This window comes from Urocitellus parryii, chromosome 1 (assembly GCF_045843805.1).
Source record: "Urocitellus parryii isolate mUroPar1 chromosome 1, mUroPar1.hap1, whole genome shotgun sequence".
NCBI classification, from domain to species: Eukaryota; Metazoa; Chordata; class Mammalia; order Rodentia; family Sciuridae; genus Urocitellus; species Urocitellus parryii.
Window position 1 is genome coordinate 188,696,680 of NC_135531.1, and position 26,778 is coordinate 188,723,457.

General features: G+C 55.7%; 2 protein-coding genes across 7 annotated transcripts in view; one reads left to right on the forward strand and one right to left on the reverse strand.

Moving 5' to 3' along the window:
- Myo7b (myosin VIIB) overlaps positions 1–21,665 on the forward strand; it is a 66,586-nt gene extending 44,921 nt beyond the window's left edge. Inside the window, exons 24-47 of one of the 2 annotated variants that reach the window (XM_077798248.1) lie at positions 1,586–1,663; positions 1,819–1,946; positions 5,306–5,432; positions 6,695–6,814; positions 8,522–8,695; positions 9,291–9,518; positions 10,489–10,656; positions 11,775–11,892; positions 11,982–12,108; positions 13,049–13,212; positions 13,863–14,044; positions 15,030–15,160; positions 15,289–15,446; positions 15,670–15,823; positions 16,239–16,394; positions 17,296–17,401; positions 18,295–18,408; positions 18,711–18,798; positions 19,212–19,318; positions 19,844–20,029; positions 20,337–20,453; positions 20,651–20,734; positions 20,931–21,050; positions 21,432–21,665. In XM_077798248.1, coding sequence (XP_077654374.1) covers positions 1,586–1,663; positions 1,819–1,946; positions 5,306–5,432; positions 6,695–6,814; positions 8,522–8,695; positions 9,291–9,518; positions 10,489–10,656; positions 11,775–11,892; positions 11,982–12,108; positions 13,049–13,212; positions 13,863–14,044; positions 15,030–15,160; positions 15,289–15,446; positions 15,670–15,823; positions 16,239–16,394; positions 17,296–17,401; positions 18,295–18,408; positions 18,711–18,798; positions 19,212–19,318; positions 19,844–20,029; positions 20,337–20,453; positions 20,651–20,734; positions 20,931–21,050; positions 21,432–21,533 — 3,237 coding nt within the window. In that variant the 3' untranslated portion in view covers positions 21,534–21,665. The remainder of the gene's footprint in view (positions 1–1,585; positions 1,664–1,818; positions 1,947–5,305; positions 5,433–6,694; positions 6,815–8,521; positions 8,696–9,290; positions 9,519–10,488; positions 10,657–11,774; positions 11,893–11,981; positions 12,109–13,048; positions 13,213–13,862; positions 14,045–15,029; positions 15,161–15,288; positions 15,447–15,669; positions 15,824–16,238; positions 16,395–17,295; positions 17,402–18,294; positions 18,409–18,710; positions 18,799–19,211; positions 19,319–19,843; positions 20,030–20,336; positions 20,454–20,650; positions 20,735–20,930; positions 21,051–21,431) is intronic. The other variant, XM_026388918.2, reaches the window with a different exon arrangement.
- Positions 21,666–22,545: 880 nt separating this feature from the next.
- The window catches only part of Lims2 (LIM zinc finger domain containing 2), a 36,989-nt gene continuing 32,756 nt past the window's right edge, over positions 22,546–26,778 (reverse strand). For all 5 annotated transcript variants that reach the window (XM_026388468.2, XM_077802362.1, XM_026388456.2 and 2 more), the window contains 6 exons: positions 26,461–26,610; positions 25,643–25,793; positions 24,710–24,802; positions 23,980–24,028; positions 23,758–23,833; positions 22,546–23,255 (listed from right to left, as the gene is read on the reverse strand). In XM_026388468.2, coding sequence (XP_026244253.1) covers positions 23,108–23,255; positions 23,758–23,833; positions 23,980–24,028; positions 24,710–24,802; positions 25,643–25,793; positions 26,461–26,610 — 667 coding nt within the window. In that variant the 3' untranslated portion in view covers positions 22,546–23,107. The remainder of the gene's footprint in view (positions 23,256–23,757; positions 23,834–23,979; positions 24,029–24,709; positions 24,803–25,642; positions 25,794–26,460; positions 26,611–26,778) is intronic.

A 26,778-nucleotide genomic window follows, 5' to 3' on the forward strand; every position in this document is an offset into this window, starting at 1 on the left:
GAGGATCACCCCCCATTTGAATCACACAATCTTTAGTGGAGAGGGTCCCCTAGACTCTGAATATCAGTTTGACTTGAGCCTAACTCAAATGTACATAACAATAATAATAACAAGAAATGTTATTAACAGCCTGATGTGTGCCAGTGGCTTCTCTTAATTTAATTCTCAGTTGGGCTAACCCTACAAGGTAGGGATCCTTATGTTTATTTCAAGCTAAAGAAATAGAAGTAAAATAACTTTCCACAAAAATCACAGTGAACACATGTGTGGGAGCTTACTTTGAAACCATTCTTAATCCATGTTCTATCCTTCCCTGTTAATTCTCATCTATTTTTGGTCAGACATACTTTCTAAGGCCCAGTTTCACAAGGTAACTTAGTGGAACTAACCAAGAACAGTCCAAAGGAATTAAACAGCAATAACAGCACTCGGGAGTTCACCAGCCATAGGAATCCAAGAGTCCCCCATATGCCAGATGACTGATACCTGGGAGGTCCCACATACAGACTAACTGCATAGAAATCTAAGGGATTTTGCAGTCCCAATTGCATAGCCAAACCGTCCCAGGCTCAAGCCCTAACTCCCTGACCTCTGGAGACATAAGTTCTACGGAGCATATTAGATATCTAATGCTGTGTAACAAATTACCCCAAAACATAGCAGCCTAAAACAGTATGTATTTATTATTTCACACTGTGTCTGAGGGTCAGGAGAAGCTTACCTGGTCATTTCTGACTCAGAGTCTCTCATGAGGTTGCCATCAAGCTGTCAATATGGGCTGGAGTCATCTGAAAGCTTGACTGGGGCTGAAGAAGAGTCCATTCCCAAGATGTTGCACTCACATGACTCTTGGCAGGATGCCTCAGTTCCGTGTCATGTGGGCCTCTCCACAGACCTACCTGAGCATCCTTACAATATGGCTTCCCCCAAGATGAGTAATTCAAGAAGGAAAGCAAGAATATGCAATATCTGATCTTCGAAGTCTTATACCTTGTGGGGTGGGGAGGAACACAGGGCAGGAATGCTGAGGGGTAGTAATAATTGGAATTCACCTGGGAAGCTGATGAACCCTCAAGGAAAGGACTCTTCAGAGGCAGTCGAGCCTTGTTGTTCTTCTGAAGGGTGGACACAGAGGGACACAGATCTGATTTCCCAGAGGTTGGAGCTCAGGTTTTCCTTTCCGCATGTGTTCATTTAATACCTGCATTGTGCGCCACTCACAGAGTGGGGCCAAACAAGCTCTGCCTGCCCTCACCGAGCTTTTAGCCCATGTATTTCACATTAATTTCCTGTGCCAAACCCCAGCTTTACCCCAGCCAGAGATGGTGCCCAGTCCTGGAGCTGGGCTGATCCCGACCCAAGCTGACTCCTACTATTAGCTTTCATGAGGCCATCATGACAAGCTGCAGACCCTGCCTAAGGAGACCAAAAAAACTTAAAGGCTGGGGGCAAATCCTTCCCCATAGATTTTATGAACTGGCCAGGAAATGGCTGAGGGGGACACTTGTCCACTGTAAATGGCTGTAGGATTAGGAGCACCAAGGGACTGCTCAAGTGTGCACTCCTCTGGTACCTTTTTCCACAGAAACTGAGCCAGAAGGACAGAGGAACCAAAGGCATCTCCTCCATGAAGTTGAAGCGGTCCTCCAGGATCACAGGCCAGGTAAGCCCAGGGCCAGGGGACTCAGTCCTCTCCCAGCTCTGCCACCAGCCTGCTGCAGGGTTCCCAAGCTATGGCTTCCATCCTCACGTGTTGGTTTCCTCCTTGGCAAACGGGGAGAATCACAGCTATCCTAATGGCCATCTTTGGGCTTCAAGGTGGCCAGCCAGTTGAACATCGGAGAGGAGCCATTTGATCTTGATGGCCCCATCTCAGAACGACCCATGTCCAACCTGGAGAAGGTGCACTTCATTGTGGGCTACGCCATTCTGCGACCTGGCCTCAGGTCAGTCCCCACTCCCACCTCACCCCTGTTCAGAGGATCAGGTCCCCTTACTGGTCCTCAAACCATGGTCACAACCTCATCTTCTGCCCCCAAATAACTGCTTCTCTCCTTGCTCCCTGGCCTAGGGCCTGCAGGCTGGCTCCCAGTGCAGCAGATGTTGCAGCCACTGAGGGTTCTCTACTTGTTCATTAAGAAAACCAAGGAACAAACCTCGTTTTAGGAAAACAGATTAATCATGAGCTGTGGATTCATTTTAGAACAGACTTTAATGCAGGATGGTGTATATGTGTGTGTGTGTGTGTGTGTACTTATGCAAATTTACTTCATATGCAATTTGCTTTATATGAATTAGGTTTTCATATAAATATGTATACTGATTTAAGGGATTGTATTTTAGAGGTTTGCTTACCTTAAGTTATTATTTTTAACCCAATTTGAGGAAATTTAACCATAATTTCTTCAAAAATTATCTTTCTCTTTTCCTCTCTCTTCTCCTCTCCTTTCCCCTACCCACATCAAATTCTAATTAAACTTATATAAGGCTTTTTGCTACTATCCCTCAAGTTCCTGAGGATCTTTTTGTATTTTCCTTCTTTTCTCTCTGTTCTTTAGATTGGGCAATTTCTGTTGATTAATCTCTAAATTCACTGATCTCTGTCTTCTCCAATCCACCATTAAACCATTCAAGAGGTTTTTTAGTTGGAGTGTTCTATTTTAAGTTATATTATATTATTATAGTTTTCTTGATTTTTAAAAAATATTTTTAGTTGTAGTTGAACACAATACCTTTATTTTATTTATTTATTTTTATGTGGTGCTGAGGATTGAACCCAGCACCTTGCATGTGCTAGGCAAGTACTCTACCGCTGAGCCACAAACCCAGCCCTTGATTATTTTTTACATTCCTATTTCTTTACCAAGGTTTCCTATTTGTTCATTCATAATGAATGTAGTTTCTTTCACATCACTGAGAATAGTTACCAGAGTTTTTAAGCCTTTTCTGAAAATGTAACATGGAGGTCATATTTGAGTCTGTGTCCATTGCCATTCTTTTTCTCTTGATGATGGTCATGTTTTCCTGTTTCCCCTTCAGTTTAGTACTGGAGGATACATTTAGAGACTGAATTCTGTTATATTCTTTCAAAGAGTGTTGATTTTTGTTTGTTTTGGCAGCAGTTAATTTGGCTGGATTGAAATTGTGAGCAGCAGATGAAATCCTTGTTAAGTCATTTTAGCCTCAGCTAGCCTGCTAGCATATACTCCACTATTCATGATAAGGTGTCAGCCAGCAGTTTAGAAAAACTTTATATACAAAATTGAGATTCTCCTTCTGTGATTTTCTTCATTCCAGGATTTTCTTTCTCACTTTCAAGTTGCTATGGGGACCTCAAACTCTGTTCTCTGATTATTCTAGCCAGTAAGACTATAGATAACTTCTACCCATGTTTTAGCTGTCTGCATTGACACCATCGACTGGAAAACTCTTCTAATTAGTTGATTCTGTTGGTAATTGCCCCTTGATAATCCTTACCAGCCACCATACCTTCCAATATGGCAGACACATAAAAGCTGTGTCCAAATGGGTGCATGACGGGTTATTCAGATAACTCCTACAGATGGACCCATGCAGTCCAGATATCCACCTTGTGCTGAAACCTTGCTAATCCTTTAAGGGTTCCTGTTGACTCTAGCTGCAGGTAGAACATCCCACAGTCATTTACTGCTAGGAATTTCTGGAATAGTGAGCTGCCTAAAGTTCAGCTCATGGCATCCTCCTGGTCAACAGGAAACTCATGCATGCCCCACCAAATAATATAGATGCAGTTCCCAGTCCCTGAGTATTCTTCCTTCACCTTGCCAATCGAGATGGGCTCGGATCTCCTGAAAGAAGCAGCCTTTAGTCTCTTTGTTCACAGAGGTCCTCAACTTGAAGGAAGCAAGTCAAAATCTACAAGAATTTTTTCACTGTGCTCCATTACAATGTGGGCAGTGAGCTTCTGAAGCTCTGCCTCAGACGGGAAGTGGGATAGGTCTCATCTCTGGAAAACAGACACTTACTGATAGTTCTTCTGGAGTCTCCCTCACTCTCATCCACTTGTAAGTAGTGGAAATGAGCCATGAAGTGCCTTCTGAAGTCACCTTTCAAATTTCTCACCTTCCCTTATATAGGCTGGAGGTGGCATGCTAGACTGGTTCTGCCATCTTTTAGCAAATTCTACAAGATTGTCTCTAGAATGTTGGATATTAACATCCATTTGTCCTTGGCTCTGGGGTTATAACCAAATTCTAAGACAAAGCAAATGCTGCATTCCATATCTGTTATGCATTCAATATATACTGAGTTCCTGCTCAGGGTGGGGCCTTTGCCTGAGGGTTAGGGATCAGAGATGAAGAAAACACATCTCTATCCTTGAAGAATTCACCCTTTATTTGGTGAGTGTGTTAGTCAGTTTTCCATTACTGTAACCAAATATCTGAGATAACCAACTCATAAGGGAGAAACATTTCTTTTGGCTCATGATTTCTGAAGTTTCTGAAATCCCTTGATCCTATTGTTTGGGGCCAATGGTGAGGCAGAGCACTTGGTAGAGAGAGGTGCTCATCTCATGGCAGCCAAAAAGCAAAAAGAAAGAGAGGAAGGATTGAAAGTCCCCAAATCCCTTTCAAGAGCACACCCCCAATGACCTCACTTCCTCCCACTAGGCACCACCTCTTAAAGGGCCCACCATCTTTCAACAGCACCACAGGCTGGTGACCAAGCCTTCAACACATTGGCCTTTGGGGGGCATTTATCCAAACCATGGCAGAGAGCATGAGAGAACCAGGAAACCCACCATGAGAGTAAATGCTCAAAAGTGGGTAGGCTCACATCCAGTGAGGATACCAAGAAAAAGTGCTCTTAATGCCCCGCTGGGCCAGGCTAAGTGCAAAGGAGACAAGGCCTCAGGGTAGAAGGAGAAATTAATGTCTGAAATAACTGAAGCTGGGGGAAATGAGCCGATGGGCTTATACAGAGAAGCAGGGCAGAGGAGGCTGAGAGCAGTCACGCAGGGGTAAAGCAGAGGGGGTAAGTCAGAGCAAAGGCCTGAGGGGCAAGGTGTCTGGGAGGGAGGGCTGACAACTGGGGCCTCGATGAACCAGGCAGAGAGGTCTGAAGGGAGTGGGACAGGGGAAAACATCAGTGGGAGGGAGGCCTCCAGGGCTGGAGGGGTGCCCTGAGCAGGAGACCTCACCCAGAGGTGCAGAGAGACCCTGTGCCCAGGCTCCTGTCCCCGCCCCCGCCCCCCAGCCTCCCCCCCCCCCACCGCCCGCCGAACAAATACCCAGCCTGCCCTCCCAGTGTCTGCTGTGTCTTTCAGGGATGAGATTTACTGCCAGATCTGCAAACAGCTCTCGGGAAACTCCAGGAAGAGCAGCACGGCCCGGGGCTGGATCCTGCTCAGCCTCTGTTTGGGCTGCTTCCCACCCTCAGAGAGATTCATGAAGGTGCGGAGGGCCAAGGGCAGGGCTGGGGAGGCAGGGGACAGGTTACAGCAGCAGCATAAGTAGGCTCTGGGCCAGGGTTTCCCGAACCCTCAGGCCAATGGGCAGCTCTCCTCTGGTCCTCCGTCTCCTTGTCTGTACCAGAAGGCACTCACTGGTATAGACCTGGCTCCTTCCCATCCCTATCCAGGCTCTGCAAGGCCATTGCCCCGTGGCTCAGGCACCAGGACAACTCGACTTCCAGACAGTTGTCCGGGGAGTGAGCCCCTACCTGATACTGGCCACAGCACCTGCTTCTACTCCTTAGAATTGAATGTGGATGTTGGTTGGCAGAAGCCTGCAGATGTTAGAGGCCTCAGACTTCTCTGTCTCCATAAACCTTTTGGTTCTGAGATAAAAGTAAAATGTGGAATACAGTCAATCAGAACTGAAAATAAAGTCATTCTCACACCCAGAGGTGGGGGCGGGGTACCGAGGATTTGAACTCAGGGACATTCGACCACTGAGCCACATCCCCAGCACTATCTTGTATTTTATTTAGAGGCAGGGTCTCGCTGAGTTGATTAGTGCCTTGCCATTGCTAAGGCTGGCTTTGAACTTGCAATCCTCCTGCCTCAGCCTCCTGAGCCACCGGATTACAGGCGTGTGCCACCCCACCTGGCTTCCATTAGTATTTTCTTTTGGCCTCTGTGGTGTTACAGTGTCATACTTACAGTCAAATGGAAAACACTCACTCTGTGTCCCTGTGGGGACATCAGGAACCATGTTCACCCTGGGCATTGGTTCTGAGAACTTAAGCCACTGTGATGCCAGTAAACCCTTTCAGGTAGTATTTCCCTGCTCACCTCCATGGGACAAAAAGATTTTCAACACTGTATGTGTGTGTGTGTGTGTGTGTGTGTGTGTGTGGTGCTGGGGTTTGAGCCCAGGGGCTTATGCATGCAAGGCAAGCACTGTACCAACTGAGTTATATCCCCAAGCCTCCGCACAGTTTTGTTTTTGTTGTTGTTGTTGTCAAGCGCATTTTGGACGCAGACTCTCCTAGATTTTTCTTTTAATTTTCTCCACTATTTTTTTCTGCTGATATAAACTGCCAACCTGCTCCTCAGGTATCTATCCATTTCTAGTCCTCTTCATGATGAATGGAAAGTGCCCATCTGAACACATCTTTCTAAACTGAGGATGATAATTTTAAAAATCTGTAGAAAGTCAACATTGAGCTGCCTTCTGAATGTCTCCTCTCTTCTCCCTTCTTTACCCCCCAGTATCTGCTGAACTTCATTGGTCAAGGGCCAGCAGGATATGGGCCCTTCTGTGCTGAGCGCCTGCGGCGTACCTACGCCAATGGGGTGCGGGCAGAGCCTCCCACCTGGCTGGAGCTTCAGGTAGGACTGGAAGGGTGGGAGGTGGGCAGCGTAGGGAGATGCAGCTCCTTTGGTTCCTGTGGCATGGCTGCGGGGTGACTTTGTTCACAGCATTCTTCCACCTCCTCCAGGGCACCTTCATGGTCCCTGTGAACCCCTGTGGAGCTCAGCCTCTGCTAGCATAGCCCAAGCTTCAAAGCTGCTCTCAGCCTCTCTAAATCCATAGTCTTTTTTAAAATGGTGCATTATAATTATATGCAATAGTGAGATTCATTGTGACACATCCATTCATGCACATAACATAACTTAATCAGCTTCATTCCCCTTTCTCTCCCCTCCTTCCTCCCCCTGATCTGCTCTCTTGACTCTGCTGGCCTCCCTTCTATTTTTTTTCAATTAGTGCATTATAATTATACATAAAAGTGGGATTCACTGTGTTGTAATCAATCATCCATGGGCATAGCATGGTCTGGCTGATTTCATTCCCAGTACCTCCCCTTTCTCCTCTCTCCTCCCTCCCCATCAATCCCCTTCTACTGTTTTTTCTTCTAATTTCACAAGATCCCTTTTTTATTCCTTTTTCCTCTCTAGCTTCTCCCTATTAGTCGACCCTTGACTTTCTGAGTCTGGTTTATTTCACTTAGCGTGATATTCTCCAGTTCCATTCATCTACCAGCAGATGCCATATTTTCCTTCTTCTTTATGGTTGATAAAACACCATTGTGTATATATAACACATTTTCTTTATCCATTCAACAGTTGACGGGCACCTAGGCTGGTTCTGTAACTTGGCAATTAGGATTTACACTGCTATAAACATTCTCTTATGGCCTATTAATTGAAGGGGAACAATAAATCTGACACACTCATTGGTATGGCCTTGTAAAGGGCTGCTAATTGTTTTGAGTTACTCCTCCCTGGGCATTTGCACTTTCATGAAAGTCATGGTCATGAAAGTCAAGGTTGTCATCCTTGATGGCATTGCTGTTGGGAGCAGGTGCCCCTCTCTACTTGTTTTGGCAGCTGGGACACCTACGAGCTCTTGAGATGTCCTCAGAAAGAATCACTCTGGTGAGCCAGGGTGGAGGTGGCATCCCCAGCACCGGCTCTGCCTGCATCTCTGGTCCCAGCCCATGCCTGGAAGGTGCTCACCCATGTGACCCTGCAGTGTCCTATCCTGGGACCTGTGGGTCACCTCTAGCCATAGCTCCTCCCTGTTCTCACCGACCTCCCAAGTCCACAGGGCTCTCTCTCATGCATCCTGGAATTGTAGGTGAACTTGTAGCGTGAGTGTTCACAGTGTGGTGCACAGGATCTGAGAACCTGGAAATGTTCTGGAGGACTCACCTTGCGAATCTGAGTCACTTAACCTTACCAAGCACCAGGTTCTCACCTAGAAGTGGACCATTATGGCCTGCAGGCTGTGCCCACAGGGCTACTGAGGCAAACTTGGAGATGCCCACAAATCACCAGATGTACAGGCAATGTTGTTTTTGCCCTTGGCAGGAGCCATGAACCTAAATTTTGTTAACTGCATGCTGAGACATGGCGGACCCTGAAGGTCCTGTTCTCAGGAACCCACAGCAATGGGCGGGGGGGGACAGTCAGGAGAGAAGGGAGGTGGGGCAAGGTGATGGACTAACCTCCAGTCCAAGGCTCTGGGAGCTCCAGGACAGCTGAGCTCAGGCTCCCAGAGGCGAGAGGGCCTGAGTCCTCATCTGTCCCCAGGCTGTCAAGTCCAAGAAGCACATCCCCATCCAAGTCATCTTGGTGACTGGGGAGAGCCTGGCCGTCATGGTGGATTCGGCCTCCACATCACGAGAAATCTGCCAGCACATTGCCCAAAAGAAGGGCCTCAGAGATCACCTGGGCTTCTCCCTGCAGGTCGCTGTGTATGACAAGGTAAACACCCGCTGCCCCTCTGCTGCTGGCCTCCCTCCCATACCTGGACCAGAGTGTCCTGAAGCTGGGGTCTTCACACCAACCTGGCTCCTGCCCCTCCTCCTAGCTGCTAGACACACTCACAAGGGGGTGTGTAAGTGCGCGCACACACACACACACACACACACACCAGGCAGCCTGACAACAGGCAGCTGTCCTCACGCAGCCCAGCAGCTGCTCACCTTGTCACTCCCCCCATACTCACAGCAGCCTCCTGCAGCAGCCAGGGCCCAGCCCACCTGAACCCCCTCAGCCCTCACCCTCAGACTGACAGACACCAGTCGGCCAACCAAGATGTCATGGCCCAAATCACACCCGCATCCATCTCTGCTTCCTTTGGGAGGGGCCAGCAGAGAGGTGTTTTGGGGACCCATGGACAGGCCTTATAGAGAGGTCCTTCTGGTGTCCAAATGGACTCAGCAGCATCCACTCAGCCCACAGTGGGCCCTGAGAGTTCTGGTCCCTGTCTTCCACATGCTGTGCTGAGGGTGGGTGTCCTTGTGGGGCAAGACACACAGCAGCTGCTAACCTTTACTGCCCCGGATTCTGTCCTCAGTTCTGGTCCCTGGGCAGCGGGCGTGACCACGTGATGGACGCTGTGGCCCAGTGTGAGCAACTGGCCCAGGAGAAGGGCACGAGCCAGCGCCAGTCACCCTGGCGCATCTACTTCCGGAAGGAATTCTTCACCCCCTGGCACGACTCCCAGGAGGACCCTGTCAGCACCGAGCTCATTTACCGGCAAGTCCTCCACGGAGTCTGGTCTGGCGAGTACAGCTTTGAGAAGGTGAGGGGACCTGAGCAAGAATCCAGGGCTGGCCCAGGTTGAAGCCATCAGAAGCTCCTCCACAGAGTCGGTCCTCAGCCGGGATCAGAGACAGTGTAGAAAGTGGTGGGCAGGAGGCAGAGGGAAGAGGCAGGAAGGTGGTCACAGGGGAGCAAGTCCTGGGGCCTCCACTGGATACAACTATCCCTTCCTGTTCTGGTCTCCATTTCCTCCTCCCTTGGGCCACAGGTTTGCTCAGGCATCTGGGGCCTTTAAGCCACAGGCCTTCCTGACCTCTGACAGTAACTGTTCATGGAGTAGCAGGACCTGGTGGTCAGGAACATGAACATGACCTGAGAGCTCAGGCGGCTGAGTTCAAGTCCCAGTCTACATCTCTGGGACAATGTGAACTTGGGGAATCCTGATACCTCCCCAAGCCTTGGGCCCACATCTGGAGAGCCAACAGCTCTTGGCATAGGGCAGTAGTGGTGACGGAGGGTGGTGGAAGATGAGGGTGTGACTGAAGTTATGTGAACAGCAGGTGCCAACCTCCCTGTGCCAAATCAAGAGGACCAGCAGCAGGCACAGAAATCTCAGAGTCCTTTCTAGAAGGGTCACGGTCAGGGAATGGCAGGGCCATTTCTATAAGATTTTGGGTTCCCAGATAGAAGGGCTACCTGGGTCCCTCCCATGCTGGGCCATGCAAGTGCCTTACGCAGGACCTTGATCTGGCTGAGTCTTTGCAGAAGCCCTGAAGGGCAGCCTCCTGTGGCAAGGGAAGACAGGGAAAGGGCCCTTACCCATTTATGCCAAGGTCGCTGGGATTACCTGCTGCCAACAGGAGCAGCTGAGGACACTCTCTTGTCCTACCTCATCTCCTGGTCAGCTCCACCGTGCTGAGGCAAGAGCTGGTCACGGGGTGGGTGCATCACAGGAGAGGGTGGGCTCACTCGCTTCCCCTCAGCTCCATGTCTGACCCCTGGCTGTGCAGGAAGAAGAGCTGGTGGAGCTGCTGGCCCGGCACTGCTACGTGCAACTTGGTGCTTCCCTGAGGGGTAGAGCTGTCCAGGAGCTGCTGCCCGGCTGTGTCCCCTCCAAGCTGTACAAGACCAAGCCCCCAGAGAAGTGGGCTAGCCTTGTCACTGATGCCCATACCAAGGTCAGCCTGCACCCCAGTGCTCAGTTCTCCTTCAGGGAGGGTGGTGGCGGGCGGTGGGGGGGACTAGGTGTGCCAAGGTAATGGATTCTTCCCCATGACCCCCAACCCACTGCCAAACAGGACGTTTTAAACCTGAGAGTTTAGTCCAGATGCCATGTTTAAACAGGCTCATGCAGTTCAACGCCTTATCATGGCCCCTGCCACTCACCCTTCTCCTTCCCCATTTTATCTGGTTTGTACTGTGGTGCCTGTTTGGGCCCTGGCCTGTTGGCACAAGAGAGCACCCATGGCTGACAGCTGACCATGACCTTGCCTTAGCACCAGGCCTGTCCTCAGAGCTCCCCTCTTCCTGCCCCCAGGCACACGAGAACTCCTTGACCAGAGTGTATGGACATTGTAAATACTGGACATACACATTGAATATGGCCCTTCAGATATGATGTCCCCATTTATATTCCCAAAGCCGGTATACAAATATTACCCAGCCACTTTTTAAAGTAGCAAAAAGAGAAATAACTGTTGATCTGACAAACAGTGAAAAGAAAGGTTAGCAGGACCTCAGAGCCAGTTATGGGCACAGAGCAGTAAAGATGGGAAGAGAACAGGGTGGGGGGTGGGGAGAGGCATGCTAAAGGAGGAAGGAACTAGAGGAGAAGATAAAGATGGAGGTTCCTGCAAGAGGCCCCCAAATACACAGAAGTCCAGAAAAGAAAAACAAAAATGCCCAGGACCTGGGTACACAGGAAAGAGCCCTCATGCATGAAGCAGGACACAGATCTACAGATAAAAGCAAGCCCAAGCTGGGGCCCTGGGCACCTGGGCATGCATGCCCGACCTATACTGACAGCTGTCTCCACCCAACATGGCTGTAGCTTCTGACATCTGACTCTAATGAGGGGAAGGCCTCTCACTTCCCGAGACCACCTCCTGAAGGGTTCTTTCCTAGAGGTTCTAATAGAGTTGGGCCAACCCTCCACCCCCAGTATCCCTGACCAAGCCCCGGCTTCCTTTAGGTAGAGGTTTTGCAGAATGACCCATCAAATAATCACCTTAGTACTGGGGAGGGATCAGCTAGGGGAGGCAGGGAGAATGGAGATAATGCCTGCCATCTCCTACAGGCCCCGTACACCCAGGCCCGAGCCACGACGTTGGCTGTGCAGGAGCAGGTGGTGGACACTGCCCTCCTGCAGTGGCCACTCCTCTTCTCCCGGCTCTTTGAAGTCACCACACTCTCTGGTAACAGTCCCTGATAGGAGGAAGGTGGGTATGGATTGCACCCCCTTGGGGCAAGCCATGGCCTTCACTCTGCGGTCTCCTCTGGCCAGGTCCCCGCCTCCCCAAGACACAGCTGATCTTGGCTGTTAACTGGAAGGGGCTGTACTTCCTGGATCAGCGGGAGAGGACGCTCCTGGAACTCTCCTTTCCAGAGATCATGGGTCTGGTCACCAACAGGTGGGAGCTCCCAAGGGAAGAGGCCCTGAAATCTCTCCCTTCCCAACCTCAGTCCCTGGGGGCTCTGGAAAGATGGGGGGCAGGGGCAGTGTGTTGTCACTGGGATGGATAATGATCAGCATGTCTAGTGGCCACTGGATTTGGGAGCCCGCCCCCATATCAGGCCACATTGCTGGTGAAGTCCTCCAACTGTGCTTCTCAGACCCACCTGGAAAGGTCACATAGGCCTGCGCTCTTTCTGGAAAGCTTCATGTGGTGGGCTCCTTCCCTTTCCGTGGGAGAGAACTGGTCACAGAGGACATAGGTCACTTCAGAGAGGAGCAAGGGACAGGGCCTGAGCAGGGCACCAGGCAGTGCTGGGGGCATCCTCCCAAACCCCCACCCCATGTTTCCCATCTATGGGAACTCTTCCAAGCCCTTCGGGAAGTCCTGCCCTTGTCCTACCAGAGTAGCCCTGGGTTAAAGCACCCCATTATAACTGACCACTGGGCTGCCCCAGGGACACACTGGCCACCACTCTCCAAGATTGACTGGGCACTTTCCTCTATGCCGTGAAGTCCTTGCAGCACTACCTGTTCTACCTATAGGGTAAACTGAGGCACACAGAGGCTGGTAGCTCGCCAGGGTCCCCCAGAGCGGGTGGCTGTCTCCAGCACTAACACTCTTGGTGGTGTCCCTGCATACTGGCCACCTGGTGGTCTGCCCAGAGCCAACCCCACACAGCCTCTGAGACCTGAAGGGCCCTGAGCTCTGCCCATCTGCCAGCCCACAGCGGTTTCTGGAACTTGGGCCACCCTGGGCTCAGACCCCAGCCCTGCCAGTGGCCCTTGGGCAGCCACGGTCTCCTCATCCGTCACCCTGGAGGGTCACCTCTAGGCTGCTGCTAAGGGGCTGAAACGGGGAGAAGTCCTCGGGTCACACCGTCCCCTTCATCCCCTAGGGAGGCCAAGGGAGGGCAGAGACTGCTGCTCTCCACATTGCACGAAGAGTACGAGTTCGTGTCCCCCAGCTGTGTGGCCATCGCTGAGCTGGTGGCCCTGTTTCTGGAGGGCCTGAAGGAGAGGTCCGTGTTCGCCATGGCCCTGCAGGACAGGAAGGCCACAGGTGCCCACTGGTCGGGGAGGCACAGTGAGGGGCTACTCGGGGACCAGTGGGGAGGTGGCTCACCCATGTCCATGTCACAGCAGCCACCAGGCACAGAGCAGGGCCTGGGGACACAGACAGAGGGAAGAAGGGAGGGTCCCCACCTTCTCTCAGCCTCTGTTTCCTCTTTCACAAATTGAGGAGGTTCAAGGAGGTAGCCTCCAACCCTCCAAGGCTGCTTGGTGTGCAGAAGCACTGGCAAGGCTGACCCTCTCTGGGCGGCTTTGAACACCATCCCACAGCCACTTCATGATCCCATTTTACAGACCCAGAATTAGAAGCTCAGAGAGGGAGGTATGTTGCCCAGAGTCACACAGCTCAGGGAGGTGAGAGTCTAGTTCCTGGCCACAACTTTTCTGTGGCACCCCGGAGAGAGCTGAGCTGTGGCCATGTGAAGGCAGAGGTGGGACAAGGCCCCAGGGCCTCTGCCCAGCCCAGACTGGTCAGCCAGGCATTCATAAGCAATACAGTGGCACACATAGTACAGGGGCTTCAGAACAGGGGGACCTCTGAGATGCAGAGGAAGGGCGGTGCGTAGCAGTGAGAAACATCCCAGATGCGTTACCCTGTGGCTCTTTTTGTTCCTGTGTGTGTGTGTGTGTGACCGGCAGATGATGTCACCCTCCTGCCCTTCAAAAAGGGGGACTTGATAATCCTGACCAGGAAGCAGGCCCTGCTGGCCTCTGAGAGCTGGACCCTGGGCCAGAACGACAGGACTGGCAAGACGGGGCTGGTGCCCACCGCCTGCCTCTACACCATCCCAACGCTCAGCAAGCCCTCGTCCCAGCTGCTGGTGGGTCACAGGCTCCCCTCTGCTCACCTGGGAAGCTGCAGACACGGCTCAGAGATGTCTGCCTGGGGGCCTCCCTCCATCGCCCACACCCTGACAGAGGACCAGGAGGGCCACCTGGGCACCAGGGCAGCTCTGCCAGCCCTTTGCATCCCCAGGGGTGACCATAAAGCTGGCACAATATTTATGCAGAACACAGCCCAGCAGTTGGCACTTAATAGGTGCTCAATACATGGGCACTCCCTCTCTGTCTCCTACCATGGGTGTGTCCTGGGGACAAATTTATCCTTCCCCAGCCTCATTTAAACTGTGACCCCAGGGTACCCAAGTCTTCCTCTGCCCTGAAATCCACCCTATCCCCATCCCTAAGAGGAGCCTCACAGGAAGCCAGGAGCAGGCAGGCATTCTAGCATGCATCTATTGAGTGCCAATTGTGTACCTTGTGCTGGCAATAAGGTTGAACTCAACACCCTCAGGGAGACTTCAGACCTTGGAACAAACTGATGGCAAATACACAGGTGCTACCAAGAAGCAGCACTGGTTGTTATGGAAACAGATAACAGAGGGGAGGGGTGTCCTGTCTGGAGGGCATCCCTGAGGGAGAGATGTTTGTGCTGAGGCCTGCGGTTGCGGGTGGACCAGGCAAACAAGGCCAGAGTGAGGGATGTCCCTAAGGAGAGGTACCCTAGAACAGAGCCAGGGAATCTGAGAGAACCCAAGTGGCCACACCCTGAGAGCAGGATGGGCTGGGCTCTACACCAATGGCACTAATCCTCCTCTGAGGGCAGGGGGTGGAAACCAGGCTCAGAGAGGTTGAGTCACTGTGCTGGGGTCACAAAGCAAGAGAAGCAGAAGGGTAGGCCCAGGTCCAACCAGCTCTAAGGTCTGACCCCTCCCAAGTCACTGAGGCCACCAGGCCAGGAGATGAAGATGGGAAGGGCTTCATGGGCAGTGTCTCCTAGATGCCCATAGCCTGTTCCCCCTACAGAGCTTGCTGGCCATGTCACCAGAGAAGCGGAAGCTGGCGGCCCAGGAAAAGCAGCCCTCAGAGCCCCTGCTGGAGGAGCAGCCCAAGGAGAAGCTGCACACCCTGGAGGACTTCTCCTACGAGTTCTTCAGGTGCCCACCTGCTGGCCTCCCCAGGGCAGGGGGAAGCCATGGCCGGGAGCTTGGATGAGGACAGGGAGGGAGCACTGGGCAGGGCAGGCCTCACGGCAGGCCCTCACTCCAGCCTGTGTCCCTGACAGGACCCCAGAGAAGGAAACGGTCAGCAGAGCCATGATGCCCCTGGCCCGCACCCGGGGCCACCTGTGGGCCTATTCCCCGGAGCCGCTGAGGCAGCCCCTGCTCAAGCGCGTCCATGACAGAGCTGACCTGCGGGACGCCGCCTGCCAGATCTTCCAGGATATCCTTCCCCAGCCACCAGCCCTCACCACATGCCGTGTGCACCTGGGTGTCCCCTCCTAGCCCCATGGGTGGGGCCAGACGTCACCTCACCAAAGGGATGCTTGGAGCTCAGTGTGGGGCCCGGGTTGAGGGTCAGTGTGGGACCAGGGGTCAGTGGCTAGCCCTGGTCAGGGGGTCAGCTCAGGGCCACCCCCCAGCGCTGTTCTCCTTGACATCTGCACCCATCCTCAAGTACATGGGGGACTACCCCTCCCGGCAGGCCTGGCCCACCCTGGAGCTCACAGATCAGATCTTCTCACTGCCCCTGCAGGACTCAGCCCTGCAGGACGAGGTCTACTGCCAGATCCTGAAGCAGCTGACCCAGAACTCCAACAGGTCTGCCAGGGGTGGCCGGGTGGAAGGCTCCCTCAGCCTTCATCCAGCCTCCTAGGCCCCAGCTCTGCTCTCCTGGCATCCCCAGGGGGGTCAGCACAGGAGGGGACAGTCCCACCTTGTGCCCTGCCTGCTCCACCCTTTCTCTCTGTGACCTGAGCAGGCCACAGCCTCTCTGAACCTCACTGTCCACAAAATGGACACCATGGTACCCCTTTCCATCTCTAGGCTGTGAAAGGTCTACGAAATCAGGCAGTAGCCTTGCTGGTGTCCCCCAGAGTCCTCCCCTTGGCCAGGCCCCCAGACCTCCAAACCCAGGCGGCTCTTACATTTCTGCTACCCCAGCTGCCTGCCTGGCCTGGGACCCAGGAAGGAGCCCTTCCTGCTGATGGCCACCACCATCCCCCCCCCTCCCTAGGTACAGCGAGGAGCGCGGCTGGCAGCTCTTGTGGCTCTGCACGGGCCTCTTCCCACCTGGCAAGGCCCTGCTGCCCCATGCCCAGAAGTTCCTAGACACTCGGAGGAAGAAGCTGCTGGCCCCTGACTGTAGCCGCCGCATCCAAAAGGTCCTGAGGTGAGCCGGTCACCTCCAGACCCCCAGAGCATCAACTTTGGGACAGCAAGCCAGGGTGCAGAGGAACCTGGACCAGCCCTCCAGGAGGAGCATAGTCAGCAGGGAGACCCATCAGCAGGGTGGACCGAGAATCTCTCCCAAAGCTGTTATCAGTCTGGACAGACAGGACGAGGCCCCAAGACTGTGGAAAGGAGACAGCGGATGAGGCCCCTAAAGGTCACAGTGAGGTCTGGGCAGTCAGAAAGGACTGTCATAGCTATCTTATCAGTAGCTCACCTGCTCCACCACTGCCCACCAGGACACAGGGACACTGGCCAAGGGTGACCTAGATGTTCCCACCCAGCCCAGGGTAGCTAAAATCAGGGACCCCTCCCTTCCTCGTTCTTTCCACAGTCAGAAGTCCTTCCTAGATTGTCCTGAGCCTCCTGTACTCCACCTGCCTCCACTTGGCTTGGCCCCCTGTGGCCATGGAGTGGGGGGAGTTGACTGAGTGGCCACATGTCAATGACAGCTGCTGTCATGGAGGGAGGTGGGCACTCTCAGAGAGACCCTGATGAGCATCCTCAGCCCCTGCCTGATGCACTTTTGAATGAGAATAAGGACACGTCTGGCCTTGCCCACATTGCTTCCCCCAGGAGCTCCTGGCACGGGCCCCTCTTTCTTCATGTATGTCCCTTTGGGAGGGGACCCCAGGCCTATTTCCATCATGGCTTCCTCTGAGCTCACCTAGCAGATGCAGCCCCTTGGGCTGAGGAACCCACCACACCCCCTGAACCCCCATAGAAGTCACCACAGGGGCTGTTTCTGGAGCCTGGCTTAGGGTCCAAGTGGAGGCTGGTGGCTGGGGCAAGGGCAAGGTGGGCCTGGGGACAGTATCTGCAGCGTGCACTGTCTCTCTCAGGACAGGACCTCGCAAGCAGCCCCCGCATCAGGTGGAGGTGGAGGCCGCCGAGCAGAATGTCTCCCGACTATGCCACAAGATCTACTTCCCCAATGACACCAACGAGGTGAGTACCCCACCCTGGTACCACAAGCCTCAGGCTTCAGGAGACTGTGGGGCATCCGCGCCACTGTGCGGGCTCCTTGGCCACCCAAGCTGAGCCTTGTCCAGTCCGAAGCAGATGGCTTCACCTTCACCCTCCCACACCGTCCACCTGGGTTGCAGGCCCCGCCTGGGTGTGGAACACAGGGGTACAGAGTCCAAGAGGACAGATACAGAGGGCAGGGGGTCATGGGGGAGGCTGCTTGTGCAACTGGAAGTAGGGACTGTCCAAAATAGCAAGTTGGGGACATTAGGTCAAGAACACAGAAAACTGGTGACCAGAAGTGTGGGCAGCAAGTTTGAGACACAGGGCTTAGGGTCGGTCCCTGGGGCCATGGTGAGCAGGGGCCAGCTTTGGATGTGCCTCGTGGACAGAGCCTGCCATGGCGGCTCAGGAGAACGGAGGGCACTGGGAGTCCATCAGGACCCAGCTGTGACAAAGAGACCCTTGGCAAGAGGCAGCAAAGGGAGGCGGGCCCAGGGGACTGAGCAGCCAAGGCAGATGGTACCATCTTCACATCCTGTTGGCAAGTGGGTCTCTATGGCCTTGGGGACAGCTGAGTCCCTAGAATGGAAACTTCCCACGGTCTGACTGCAGGACTCTCACAGCAAGGTCAAAGTCTGGGCCCCCTGGGTCCCCAGACAGTGAGTGCTGTGACTAAGCAATGTGACCCTCCAGATGGCAGTCTGGGAGGGAGGCCTGCCCCTCTCAGCCCAGAGCACGCCCAGCCTGAGTTTCATGAAGGACCAAAAGCACCAGCCATGAAGGGCGCTCCCAGGCTGTGCCTTGCCCTGAGACAGCTGCGTGGGGAGGCTTCCCGTGGGCCTGGGGCCCTCACCTGCCATCTCTCTGCCCAGATGCTGGAGGTGGGCGCCAACACTCGGGTGCGAGACGTGTGTGAGAGCATCGCCACCAGGTTACAGCTGGCCTCCTGGGAAGGCTGCAGCCTCTTCATCAAGATCTCAGACAAGGTGTGCTGGCCTGGCAGGCCAAGGGAAGGCAGGCAGGGGTCCTGTGGGGCGGGGTGGACGTCAGCCTCTCGGCATGGCTGTGCTGGGCCAGGCCCATTACTGCACAGCTGGGCTGTTAGGATGAAAGAAGGTGGGTCTTGGGGCTAAAGCCCTGGCCTCACACACCCCTGGCCTGGGTGACTCCAACCCCAACAGTGCACCCAGCTTACCAGGCCTAGGTAGATGGCCACTGGACCCCAGTCCCACAGGGTCTCCCTGGAAGCCACACTACCTTCCTGCCCTGTGTCCCTGCCCAACCCCAGGTCATCAGCCAGAAAGAAGGAGACTTCTTTTTCGACTCCTTGAGGCATATGTCTGACTGGGTAAAGAAGAACAAGCCCCAGAAAGAAGGTTAGGGGGTCTCAGGGGCGGGGGGACTGGCTGGGATGGAGGGGAGAACGTGGGGTTATCTGCCTTTCCAGCACTGCTGCATGGCCCCGGGGTCATTCCTTCATTCACTCATTGTCCTATATGCTCCTGGACACAGAGATGGCTGTAGTGGACAGGCCCCAACCCCAAGGGGAGGTCCAGGAACATTCCTGGAGGAGGTGGCCCCCACACTACTCTTGAAAGATGAGGAAGAGTTGGAGGCCAGGGAGGAAAAATTGTGAGACTTTCCAAAGGAGGTGGCAGCAGGAGCAAAGTGTGTGTGGGGGGGGTGTGCTGATGCAGGGAACAGGGGTGCACGGCCCTGTTTGGGCCATGGGAGTGGGCTGTGGAACCTGCTGGAACAAGCTTGGTGCCCACTACTGCCCCTCGTCCAGGGGCCCCCGTGACACTCCCCTACCAGGTGTACTTCATGCGGAAATTGTGGATCAACGTGGCCCCAGGGAAGGACGTGAATGCAGACACCATACTCCACTACCATCAGGTACCTGGCAGGCTTCCCCGACCCAGCCCCTGCCCACCTGTGGCCATTGGCTCCACTCCCATTCCATCCCACATCCTCCCTGAGAGTCTGGGAGGCTGAGGCCAGGGCAGGGCTGCCTTGCCCCAGGGCACCAGCCAGTGTCCCATGAAGTGAGCAGGTCCAGCCCATGAGGACTCTGGAGCCAGGAGCAGAGCAAAGCAATATCTGGGAACAGTAACTGCACTGTTACCTGCAGCGGGATTGGAGGGGGTGAGGAGAGAAGGTCCCAGAGCTTGTGGAGTACTAGCCGGTGCCCTGACGGACCAACTCTATGTGGGTAGAGCACCGTGGCCACCACGGCAGGATGTCAGGGAGCTGTGTCCTGGCTCAAGGGTCACTCCCATGTTCCAAAACTACCCAGGGCCTCAGCTTTGACCTGCTCAGTCTCTCCCAGATGAGGGCAGGCTAACACCCCAGCACCCCCCACCTGCTCATGAAGGTGGGAGATAAGCCAGCAGCCTGAGGCCCAGCATGTCCACTACTCAGGAGCTGCCCAAGTACCTGCGTGGGTTCCACAAGTGTTCCCGGGAAGACGCTGTCCACCTGGCGGGCCTCATTTACAAGGCCCAGTTTGATAATGACCGGTCCCAGCTGGCTAGTATACCCAAGATCCTGAGAGAACTGGTGCCCGAGAACCTCACTCGCCTGATGTCCTCCGAGGAGTGGAAAAAGGTGCTTGTTGGGTGGTGGAGGGGATCCCCAGGCTGCCAGCCCTACCAGGGACCCCACCTGGGTGTCCGGTTCTGCCCCCCCATGCAGTGGGCACACTGCTGGGCATGGGAGGGGGGCTGATCACCATGCCTACCCCAACCCCCCATCCACAGAGCCACTCCACCTTCCACCTAGACTGGCCCTCAGGCAGACGGGCGCCACTCTGGCCAGGGCCTCAGAGGCCTCTGGGGCATCTAGGTCCAGAAGGAAAAATCCCCTCTGGCCAGGACAGCCCCACTCAGGCCCTGACTGGCCCTGTCTTCCCCAGAGCCTCCTCGTGGAATGTGATAAGCACAGAGACAAGACCGTGCAGGAGGCCAAGGTGGCCTTCCTGAAGTGGATCTGCCGGTGGCCCACCTTTGGGTCCGCCTTCTTTGAGGTGAAGGTGAGCCTCGCCCCACACCAGCCCCACTCAGTCTGACCCCAAGCACCCATCAGGTGCGGTTGACTGCCAGGTGTGACAGAGTCGCGTGTGTGTGCATGTGCACACCTGTGTGCCTGCCTGCGCCCCAGGTGAGCACGTAGAAAGTGGACACCTGGCCTCTGGGTTGGGCTATGACCATCGTGCCTCTCCCTCTCCAGCAAACCTCAGAGCCATCCTATCCAGACATTGTCCTCATCGCCATCAACCGACACGGGGTCCTGCTCATCCACCCCAAGACCAAGGTAGAACAGCAGGTCCTGGGGCAGGGCTGGGGGTCACCAGGGTCCCAGGACCCCTGTGCAGGTGGGGCTGCAGTCACCAGTCTGGTGTGCCATGCCTGCCCTCCCGTCCCCCAAGACACACACATGCACGCACGAACACTCAGGTATGCACAACCCACGGGCTGTGGTCCCTGCCCACCTGCCTCTCTGCCCACAGGACCTGCTCACCACCTACCCCTTCACTAAGATCTCCAGCTGGAGCAGTGGTAGCACCTACTTCCACATGGCACTGGGGAGCCTGGGCCGCGGGACGCGCTTGCTGTGTGAGACCTCTCTGGTGAGCCCAGGCCCTGTCGCCCACCCAGATATACAGCACCCACGGGCACCAAGGACTGGTCTTCCCGCCCTCACCTCATGAGGGATCAGGGCTATGCTGGGCCAACAGAGGCCCGCAGGGAGATGAGGTGCATCCCAAGGGCCAGCAGTCGGCAGCCACTGTGGCAAGACCTCATAGCAGGGATCCGTGCCGTCTGGCCCCCTGGGGGAGGCATGGAGGGAAATCAGGCCCAACAGGACAGAGGGGACCCCAACAGCTGGGCCCTCCTTCCCCACTGTGTGGCTGCAGCAGAGATGCTGGATGCCACCAGGTCCCCGCATCCAAGACCCCAGCTGCCCTCCCCGTGCCCACAGCCTCTGACCCAAACCTGTCCCCATTCAGGGCTACAAGATGGACGACCTGCTGACATCCTACGTGGAACAGCTCCTGAGTGCTGTGAACAAACAAAGAGGCCCCCGGGCCCCATTCCTGGCCAGCACTTAACAGCCACCTGCCCAATTTAGGATCCCTCAGGGTATAAACTCAGGGCCTGCCCCCTGCACACACCCCACTTCCCTCAGGTGCCTGTCTCCCGAGTGCTGACCATGGAGGCCAGAGGTTGTCTCTGGCTCCAGACTCATGCAAGATGACCGAGAGAACCCCTCTCCCTGAACATTTAATAAAACTTCATGGAGCCGTGGAAGCGTGTCATTGAGGTAACAGGCCGAGTGACAGGTGGACAGCAGGCTTGGGAGGCAGCGTCTCTTCCAGTAAAAGCCAAGAGCGTTGCAACTTCTCCAGGAAACCCGGTGACAGCTGCATTCCCCAGGAATGACCTCATGTGCACTTTCTCCTTCTTCCCTCCTTCTCCCTCCTGCCGGCCCTTCCTTCCTGTCCTCAGACTGGACACAGGGTATTCACTGAGATTCCTCCTTCCAGGACCCCCTGCGCTTTCCTCCTCCCCCACGGTAAGGGACACGTGCACTGTTTCCAGGGGGGCTGGGGTGGAGGCCATGGGAGGCTGGGGTGGAGGTCATGTGGGGCCAGCATTCTCTTGGGTAGCTGACTTTGTTCTAAGGCCAGACTGTGCCCAGGCAATGGGTACAAGGCTTGGAGGCCTGGGTCACCCCCCCACCTATCTTAGAGACCCCTCAGCCCAGCCTCCATAGACCACCTGACAGTCACCCTGACCATAACCCCCTGACCTGCCTGACGGTTCCTGGCTGGCCTTCTGTCTGTCGGCTTGGCCTGAGACAGGGCTGGGTGCCCCCTGACCTCTTCTGCCTGCCTGTCTGGTGTTTAGTAACCCCAGCAGCAGGGGGTCCACATGAGGGGAGACCCCACTCCCCCCACCCCTGACGCCACAAACCACACAGGCCACGGTGGGCACGTGAATAAGCCTTCATTGTGCCAAGGTGAGCCCCATGGCCAGGTCTCGGCTGGCCACGGAGGATGGGTCTGCCCTGGAAGTGGGAGAGAGCCGCCCCTCACTCCACCACCTCCTGGCCCCCAGGCCATGCCCAGAGGCTCAGCGTAGATCCTGGGTTTGAGGAGAAGGGAACCACAGTTTGAGGAGGGCGGCCGAGACAAGATGTCAGAGAGGGTCCTGGAGTCAGGGAGGGGCTGGGGCCACGTCCCTCCAGCCGGTTTGTGAGTGGGCCTGGCCCAGGATGATCAGAGGGACCCTACGTGATTGAGTGAGTGACTGTGAGATTGAAGAGTGGTGTCCCCAGCCCCAGAAGCTTCCTCCTGCCTGGGCCTGATGGCCTTGGGTGCTCCACGTGCCACTCGGGATGAGGCTCTATAGCAGAGTGAGTGCCAAGAAGACCCCTGCAGAGCAGGACAGGTCAGGGGCACAGGTGGACGCGGCTGTCAGGTGCGGATCAGGCGTCCACACAGAAGAGGAAGGAGAGGGATGGCCAAGGGGGGAGGTGCTGGAGCACACAGACCCAGACCAGATGGGAGGGAGGCCCTGGTGAGTGGGGAGAGGGCAGAAGGCAGGGGACGGGGCTGGGAGAAGGAAAGAGTGGAGAAGTGGAAGGCGGCCAGGAGAAGGGGGCCAGGCAACTGGGGAGCCTTTAGGCAGAGTTGACATCCACGGACTTGGGCTGGGCCTTGCGGGAGGTCAGATCTGAGAGCTTCTTCAGCCGCTTCTTCAGCTCCAGAGGGAACTTCTCGTAGCATTTCTTACACACCGGCTTCATGTCGAACTCCACAAACTTGTTCCTGGGGATGAAGCCAGCAGTTCATGCCCCACTGACTCTGAACCCAGATAATGAGCCAGAGGCAGCAAAGGCCTGCTTCTGGCCACAGGGCACATGGGGATAAGGAGATGAGCCTGGGGCCTCCTTCCCTCCTGGAGGCTTCTCAGATTCGGACCCTCCAGAACCCTCTATGGCTCCCTACTTCCCATGGAAGCCTGGGCTCCAAATCACTGGACTCCTCACAGTCCCATCCAGGCTTCCCCGACATATTTGCCTTTCATATGCTGTCCCCTGAGCTAGAATGTCCTCCCCTGCCAAGAGTTCAGAGTCTTTGTGGATGTGTTACTCCCTCCCTCACCCTACCCTGGAGTCCCGGGACCTGTCCCCATCTGCCTGGGCTGCCCCTGACATCCCCGGGGCCTGACCACCACAGTGTGCAGGGAAGACTGGATGAGAAAAGGAAAGGACCTACAGAGAGCCGCCACCACACGCCCCTGCAGGTGGGAGGCAGTAGGTTGACTCACTTCAGGGTGAGCTTGCTGTGGCAGGTGGAGCAGGAGAAGCAGTTCACACACCAGGCCTTGTTGAGGGCAGACACCACTGTGAGGGCAGAAGGGGGCTTAGCAGGTCAGCTGCAGGCCCAGCTGTGCAAAGCCAGAGCCAGCTGGGCCAGCAGCTGCAGAGCCCACCGCCTGGAGGGAGAGCGGGGTGGGGGTGGGAGGGACTCAGGGACAGAGGGGCCTCACCATCACCCTCGATCACATGGCTGCAGTTGTAGCAGACATCCCCAAAAAGCTGTGGACAGAGTAGGGTATCAGTGCAGGCTGCAGACCCCAGCCTGAGGCCCCCCAACACGGCCACTCTCAGGCATCCCCTGAAGCCTTCCCACCAGGCACAGCCTCAGGCTTGGGGTGGGGGCACGGGGCCCACTACATCCATCCCTGGGAAAGAACAAGGTCAAGGCATTGCTCCCCAAGAGTGCTGTCGCTCCTGCTGGTGACCAGGAGGGCTATGGGCTGCCCCCACCCCTATTCACCAGAGCAGTAGTTAAGGAAGAGGAGGCTGGCTGTCACCCCATGTGCCTGGTACCGCACACTGTTATCTGGCTGGGTCCTCACAACAGGTACCGGCCACAGACACACAGTTTTTAAATAAGGACATTGAGCAGAGAAAGCTGCTCATGTCTCAAGTCTAAGCTGGGATTCAGGCCTGGCCTCAGCCCCTCCACGGGCTCTCAGGGCACTGCCCACAGCCTTTCCTGCTCACACAACAGCCCCAGCCCACCTCCCTCAGGCCCCTGAGACCCATAGCCATCCACCCAGATGCCCTGCAACCCCCAGCCATCCACCTGGACCCCTTGCAACCCCCAGCCGTCCACCCAGATCACCTGCGAACCCCAGCCGTCCATCCAGATCCCCTGCGAACCCCAGTTGTCCACCCAGACCCGTGTGCCGCGGGCTTGCCCTGCAGCCCTACCTGGTTGTAGTGGGTCTCGCAGTAGGCCAGGCCCTTCTTCTCATAGTGCCGGTGGCCCAGGAATGGCTTCTCACACTTGGCACAGACAAAGTGCTGGGAGGAGAGAGGGTGGCTGGGGAGGTGTCAGAGCTAGAGCAGTGACCCCAGGAGGCAGAGGGAAGGGCAGAGGGAAGGGCGACTCCTTGGTCCTCCTTGAACACAGTGACATCCCTCGTCACTGTTCTCTCCCAGCCTGGGGTCTCCCGGAAGCCAGGAGCTGGCAAGGTGCTGCAGTGTGGTGGCCTCTCACGGGTGGGAGCTGCCCCGCTCTCCGCAGGGTGCCTCTGTGGTGTCCTCCAGACACAGGGTCACTGAGAGGCAGCTTGTAGCCATTTCATAGGTGAGGATGCACCTCCCCCAGGGGCACAGGCCAGGGCCTGGGTCAGGGCAGCATGGCCCACAGTCTCTCATAGGACCTTCTCAAAGAGGCCACCCAATACATAGTTTCTGGACACAGAGATGGCCAGGCCACCGGGGAGCACAAACGTCCTTTCCAGGTGTGTCTATAAGAACACTAAAGCCCTGGTCCAGGGGCAAGAGCTCCAGGTGACCCCAGTGTGCACACCTGGGCAGCCTACTAGTGCCTCGTCTCCTTGAGACTGCACACGGCTGATTTTGTCCACCATAACCCTCGGGGTGCCTCTGGCCAACTCTGGAATCCTCTGAAATGCAGGAGGTGGAAGAGGAAAGGTGGACGTGGCTGCCTGACCAAGACCTGTGGGCTCAGGTCTCCGGCGCCTATGGACACCTGCGGTCCCTGGCCATGCACAGGAGGGGCAGCTCCCTGAGGCTGGGCCTCTCCGGGAGCCAGTGCACAGCATGGGCTGGGATGTGAAGGGGGCTGTGAATGGGGGCACCCCTCAACCTGAAGCCTCGTGCTACTGCCAGTCTCACCTCCACGTGCCACTGCTTGCCCAGCGCGTTGACCACACGGCCCTCAATGGGCCGGCGGCAGGCCCCGCAGATGGGGACCCCCATCTTGTCATGGCAAGGTAGGCAGTAGAGCTCACCCTTCAGCTCCCGGGCCTCGGCAGTCAGCTCCTTCCTGGAAGACAGCACAGACTCCTCCAGGTGTCACCCCTGACCTTTGGCAGGGTCACTCCAGCCTCTCTAGCCCAAAGGCACTGTGCCCTGAAAGGCCCCACTCAGGCTGAGCCGAAACTCTCTGATCTTTGGTTTTTTTGGAGACTTCCTGTATGAGCCCCAGACAGGCCCTGGGGCACAGAATTTCCCCACAGGCCTGGCAGAAGGGCCCTTGTGTTCTGCCCCATCAGCCCTTTGACCTCCCTCCTCCTCCAAAGCAGACTGGGTGTCTGGGACAGGCACGGAAGGGACCAGAAAAGACTTTGAGGGAATAACTCCTCGTCCCTCTCCCACACCAGCACCAACCTCACTCTCCACCCCTACCTCTCTGCTCCGTCTCAGCCATGGTCTCTGCAGTCCAGGGACCAACCTCCCGCTTTCACCCCCCAAGTCTCAATTACCCCCTGAACAGAGTCCTGGAGAGAGAAGCTTCCAGCCCCAGCCACTTCCCGGTCCCCATTCTACCTCTTCCCTGCAACTCTGCACCTCATGGTGTGGACACCCTCTCTGCCCACCTGGTTCACCTCTCCTGCCTCAGCACTGCCCTAGGTGCGGGTCCCACCACCCCTGCTCTCTGACAGCCATGGCTGTCCACCTGCCCCCACCCCAGGGACAGGACAGGCACCTACCCACAGTGGGTGCAGCTGAAGTGATCTGGGTGGTAGGCGTCATTCCTGAACATGAGGGGCTGCTCATCAATGACCAGGTGGCACCGCTGACAGATGTACTTTCCTAGGCCCTTGGCCTTCTCACGGTTGTGGCAAGGCCGGCACAGGTGCCTGTGGGAGGTGAGGGTATTGTTAGGGGCAGGTCAATACCTCCTGCTCCCAGGATGGCCAGGCCACCTGTAGAAGAGAGCCCAGGACCCTGCCTGCAGCCTCAGCCAGAGCCTTGGGGCTTCAATGAGGCTCATCCCAGAAAGCAGGAAAGCAAGCTGCCCAGGGGGG